The sequence below is a fragment of the Calonectris borealis genome, unplaced genomic scaffold (assembly GCF_964195595.1).
Source record: "Calonectris borealis unplaced genomic scaffold, bCalBor7.hap1.2 HAP1_SCAFFOLD_215, whole genome shotgun sequence".
Classification (NCBI taxonomy): domain Eukaryota; kingdom Metazoa; phylum Chordata; class Aves; order Procellariiformes; family Procellariidae; genus Calonectris; species Calonectris borealis.
Window position 1 is genome coordinate 51530 of NW_027441600.1, and position 5639 is coordinate 57168.

A 5639-nucleotide genomic window follows, 5' to 3' on the forward strand; every position below is an offset into this window, starting at 1 on the left:
CCTTTATTGTTTTCGCATAGGAATACTCCATTATGGATTTGAGGAAACGTTCAAATGGTTACCTTCCTGGGTTCCTGACCTTAGTCAAAGGGTGAAGAAGTTATTAGGTGTCTCAATGATTATTGTATTAACTTTTGTTTGCACTTATGTAATAATACGGTGTTTTTGGAAATGTTGTTCCATAATTGGAAAATAACTCTATGAAAGAGTGAGACTGATGTAAGAGAAACTACAGTGAAGTTCCTCTTCTATAGTCTCAAAGGGGGGAAATGAAGCCTTGGACACTTGCAAATTATGTAAATAATGTGTAAGGCAGTTACAAGCTTAACGATGCATTGTCATGTTCTTATCAAGGATGTAGCTCTTCTGTTGCTCCCAAACCTTCCTGGAACACACCATCCTTAGTCCCTGAGATAAGCAGTGTCAGGATGACCTAAACATATAACAAAGGCTCTATTTCAAAGACTGGGGTCGTGAGGGGCTGTGGGGAGGAAAGGAGAGGGCATGGGAGGTCTAGGGGGCTGTGGGTGATAACGTTTGTCGGCCTCCGTGTAAATGTGTCCCTGGCTGCTGCAGCCCGAGTACTCTCAGACAGGCTTACAGGGGTTGGCCTGCACGGTGCTGAACGGCTGCCAAAAAGGTGGAGTGAAAAAACTCCCGTGGCCTGAGAAGAGGGGGTTTGCACCTGATGATACAGCGTCCTAAATACTCCGGGGATGGAGGGCAGGTGAGGCTGGCACGCAGGGAGGTGGCTTGCGGCAGGCGGGTGGTGGCACCCAGTGCCTCGCGGGTGAGACTGGGCCTGGCCTCGAGGGGCTGCGGGGACCGGCTCGTGGGGCAAGACCCTCTCCCTGCGCCCCAATGAATACGCGCAAGCCCACGGAGGTGGAGATAGGAAAAGCTTTATTGGGGGGGCTGTCAAAAGGGCAGCAGCCCCTCACTGACCACAGGCAGGATCTCTCCCAGTGCATATGCCAGGTGGGCGTAGGTCTCCTCACACAGCACACGCAACAGCAGGCGGTAGAAGAGCTCGGGGTCGTACCAGGCGGCGTAGAGCACTGCAGCAGCCAGAGCGAAGCCGACGGCCAGCTGCAGGCCCACCAAGAGCAGGCAGAGTGTCCTGTGGGGCAGAAGAGGGACGAGAGACAGGGCAGGGTGGATGCACCCCAACCCCATCTTGCCTTCGGGATGGAGGAGGTCGTTCTGGGAGCCCCATGGGCTGCCTCCCCAGACGTTTCTCATTGCTCCCTTGGGCAGGGTGGGATATGGGAGTCCACCAGCCTGGGAAAACACCCCGGCCCAGGGAAAACCGACGCTGAGCACTTCCCAGCTGCAAAGCCCACAGCCGGCCAGCGGCTCCCCAGCAGCCTGGACCTGTGAGCTCTGCCGGCTGGAGCAGGTGTCCGGCCCATCCCACCTGCTGCCCGGGAGCGGGCCGCAGGGCACAGGGGACCCATGGGGACACTCACTGCAGCCAGTAAATGAAGCCGCGTCTCCTCGCCAGCATGTCTCTCTCCTGCAGGTCAACACAGAGCAAGGACACTTGTCAAGCACTGCCGCAGGGTCGGGACACCTGGAGTTGCACGGTGCCCCTGGCCTCCGCCGTGTGCAGGAGTATAGCCCGTGCGTGGCTGTGACCTCCCTGGAGCCCTCTCCCCAGCGAGACCCACGCTGGCCGGGGCAGGGGCTGGCACAGGCTCTCCCCCTTACCAGCTGTGCTTCCACCACCTCCAGCAGCACAGTCCCTGGCGCCTCTGCCTCCTTCTTCCTCTGCTGCTGGCTGCAGGCAACAGGGCTTCGTTATAGACGAGTTACAGACCTCCATGGCCACGCGAGGGGGCCCCTTCCAAACATACACCACGCCAGACAGGGATTGGGCTTCCCTGTCACACCGCGTGCTGCACGTTCCCCCCACCCCAGTGCCTGGCACTAGCGTTGGCAGCCCCATCACGCCAGGGGCTGCAGAGACCCCCCGGACACCCGTGTGGGGCGAGGGGCCCAACTCACCAGATCTCTTCCTGCTCCAGTGCCTCTTCAAGCTGCTTTATTTCCTGATGCAGCACCTGGGAGAAGGAAGGGTCTGAGTCCCTGAGCCCGCTGCCGCCCTTCTCCGATCCCCCCACTCCAGGGCCCGTGGGCACCCACCCGTTTTCCCCCAGCCCTTTCAGCACTACCTCATTCTGCTGCTTATCCTCCTGCAGCCAGGCCACCATCTGGGCGTAGTGCTTTCCCAACTGCAAAACAGTGGGCGTCCCACGCAGACGGCTGGGCTGGGGACCTGGGCACCCTCGCCCCTCCCAGGCCCCAGGGCCATGCCGACTCGCTACGCCACTGCTCCAGGGCACTGGGAGACTGGGTGACTCACAAGGCCAGGCATAGGGAAGTCACGGACGCCCCCATATTCTAGGGAAGATGTCCTCCCCAATCACGTTTTTGCCCACAGCCACTGGGCAACTGGCGCCAGGTGATGCTCCTTGAGCAGGGGGCTCGGACAAGACAAGACGACCTCCAGAAGTCCCTTCAAACCTCTCAGTCCCAGCCGACACACCTCTGGGACATGGGCAGAGCAGAGGACACCAACCTTACTGTTGAGATCCTGTATCGTATCATGCAGATCCTGATGGATCTCCCCCTGCATGCGGACAGCAGAGCAGAGGCTCAGGGTCTGCAGCCCCAGCCCCCACAGACCGGGAGCCACTCCACACCACCTCCGCTCCTTGCTGCTTACCATTGGTGTGGAGCTCTGCACAGAATCTTGGCTGGCTCCTTGATCAGTGCCCGGAGCCTCAGCTTCCTGCAGGAATGGGGAACCATCAGATTCCCTGCCACAGACATACGCCCCCTCGCACGTGGCGCTGCCCCAGCTTCCCATGTCCCAGCGCCCATCAGCCATCTGCACACCCGCACTTGGCCAGGATCCTGCACGCCCCGTCGCCCTGTACCCGGCTCAGCCTGTGCTAGCTGGGTGCTGGGCACGTGGCAGGAGGTGGTGGGGGGCACCAGTGACCGCTGGGGAGAGGAGGAGCTTCCCCATCCGTGCTGTGCCGGGTGCTCATGGGGTCCCTCCTGCCCGTGGGGCCCCTGCAATGACACCTCCAGCATGAACGTCCCACCCTGTGAGGTCAACACGCCCCCAACCCCCAGGACCCACTTCCTTTTGGTCCCCCACCAGCCCCAGCAGCACACGCGTCCTCCTCCCCACCTGGCCCTGCCTCAGCCCAGGCTCCTGCCTTCCCCCCACTGCTCACAGCCACACACAGACCCCCGGCCACCCCCTTGCCCAGCCGAGGGTTGCGGGGACTGTGGGGTACTCTGCCCTCACCCTCATCTCTCCCGTCGGGGGCCTTCCACTGCACGGCGGACACAGGACAGGCAGCAGGCAGGCTGCGCATATACTCCCAGCAGGCACACGCAGACACTCAGAGACACACGTGTGCACCACGGGTGTGCGCACGTGTACGGAGGGCCACTCTGCGTGGGCTCCAGCACAGGGCTCAAACATCCAGCCGCCGAACTACAGCCTGGGAAGGGGAAAAATATACACTAGTCCTCTGCTCTAGCCCGGGCAATCACCATGATTGCAGGCTCCCGAGAGGAATGGGGTCTCTCACTTGCTCAGAGAGCTGCGGCTGCCAGCACGTGGGGGGACATCAGGAGGAAGGGCTGGGGGTATGTGGCAGGCAGGCAGCGACCCACTTGCTGCAGCTCCGACCCCTCGAGTGGCTGCGTGCAGCGACGCCGCATTCAGGAGTTGGCAGGCTGGGTCGCTCCGGCCTCCATCCCACAGGGCCTTTCCCTTTGGCAGCAAAACCTGCGAGTGGCTGGAGAAGCTGGCAGGGAGCAGCAGGGGCTGGGCTGGCCGGTGGCTGTGGGGTGAGGAGGGACAGGACCCTGGGGACAGGGCCACCGGCTACGATAGACTGCTAGAATGGGCCCCATGGGATGGGGTGGACCTGGCAAGGGGGCCACGGGGACAGCACCGCTGGGGATGGGGACAGGGGGCCACTGGGCTGTGGGGCCACCAGGGAGGGGGTGAGACTGGGACCCTGGCACTGACTGGGAGAAGGGCAGGGGGTGGGGAACTGTGGCGTGAGAGGGGCAGCGTGGGGGCCATAGGGACCGTGGAGCGAGAGGGCAGGCTGGTGGCTGCGGGGTCGTGGGGAGCTGTGGGGAAGACGGGAGGGGGCTTGAGGGGGTCTAGGGGTTTGTGGGTGGTAATGTTTGCCGGCCTCCGTGTAAACGTGTCCCCAGCTGGGAGCCCCACGGGCTGCCTCCCCAGCCCCTTCTCATTGCTCCCTCAGGCAGGCTGGGACGTGAGTCTCCACAAGCATGGGAAAAAACCCCGGCCCACAGTTCTCGCCACTAGTCCCCAAAATTCCCCCCTACACCCCCCCCCAAGCTAGGAAGAAAAGAAATACCAAAGCATTTCATCCCAGAGAAGCCCAAAGCTGCCTAATGCCCTTGGACCACTGGCGCAGGCACCCCACTGCCTATGGCAGAGCCCCGGCACCCCGAGCCCCCAGGGCAACTCACCTCAGCCAAGAAGTGCTCTTATGCCTCCTTGACGCCAGCTGCTCCTCCTGCAGGCCAAGGCACAGCAGGGACACGTGTTGGGGTGTGCGAGGCGGCCGAGGTTTTCAGGGCTCAGGCCCCCACCCTTGTCCCGCTGAGACCAGTGCCCCCATGTCCCCCGGGCACAGTGCAGACCCTTCCCTCCCCAAGGCCCACAGTGGGGTTGTCTGTCCTACCAGCCGCACAGCCACCATCTCCTGCAGCAGCGACGACTCTGTCTCGTCTGAAGGCACCGTCTTCTCCCTGCTACAGACACCATGGGTTTCTAGGCTGTGAGAAGAGACCTCGGCCGGCATGGCGACCCCGCGGGTGGCCAACAGGGAGCCAGGGTGCTGCCCAGCCTCAGCTGGGGTTGGCACCAGGCATCCCGGTATCCCAGCACTGCACAGACCTACCCCAGGCCTGGGGGGCATGGAGGGGAGCCTGGGAGCTGCTCAGACTTACGCACAGCTGCTTCCAGCAGTCCTGAGTTGCTTAGGGATTTTTTGAGCTACTTAGGAGAAGAAAAAGGGCTCTCCAGAGCAGGCTGGAGGAGCTGACAGGAGCCAGAAAACATCTGCACAGGACACTGCTGCGCCTCCCTCTGCCTTTCCCCAAAAGAGGTCTACCTGAGAGAGAAGGCGGCACAGGAACGTCTCCGGGAGGGGCAGGGGTGGAGGAGGACCCCCACTGACACCGGCCAGGGCGCATCGCCAGACTACCCAGCATCCGCCCTCCAGCCCATGCCTGAGTTCCTGTTACACACGGCATGCCCCGACACACCGGTGAGGGTCATTCATCCTGCCCCCTTCCCCAAAGCCATATTGCTGTGCCTGCAGACTCACATCAGGGTCCCCTCTGCAGCACAGCCAACAGCCTGCGGGATCTCCCGGGGCCCAATCCCTCCATCACGGATGCCGTATCCCGGAGTAGATGTCCTCCCCTGCCACCTCCCACCCTGCCCGTGGCTGCTGGGATGCACGGACCCAGCACTGGCACCCCCCTCCCTGACCCTGTCAGGACGACCTCCTTCTCCCCTGTACCTTCTGCGCCTCTTCCAGGCTGGCGGCTGCCTCCCTCCTTGCCAC

The 5639-nt window shown here is 62.2% G+C and overlaps 1 protein-coding gene across 6 annotated transcripts; it reads right to left on the bottom strand.

The window, feature by feature from the left end:
* Window positions 1–886: 886 nt before the first annotated feature.
* Window positions 887–4913, bottom strand: LOC142077326 (uncharacterized). 6 transcript variants are annotated; one of them, XM_075139394.1, is made up of 10 exons: window positions 4749–4913; window positions 4534–4580; window positions 3612–3866; window positions 3323–3521; window positions 2729–2794; window positions 2582–2632; window positions 2008–2063; window positions 1711–1780; window positions 1470–1516; window positions 887–1120 (listed from the first exon to the last, which is right to left on the bottom strand). In XM_075139394.1, exons 4-10 carry the CDS (start codon window positions 3500–3502, stop codon window positions 919–921), a joined length of 672 nt encoding a protein of 223 aa, XP_074995495.1. In that variant the 5' UTR covers window positions 3503–3521; window positions 3612–3866; window positions 4534–4580; window positions 4749–4913; the 3' UTR covers window positions 887–918. The 6 variants fall into 6 exon arrangements, 5 of the variants coding, with proteins under 5 accessions (XP_074995495.1, XP_074995496.1, XP_074995493.1 ...); XM_075139395.1 differs by having other exon boundaries at window positions 2175–2632; XM_075139392.1 differs by having other exon boundaries at window positions 2582–2794.
* Window positions 4914–5639: the final 726 nt, after the last annotated feature.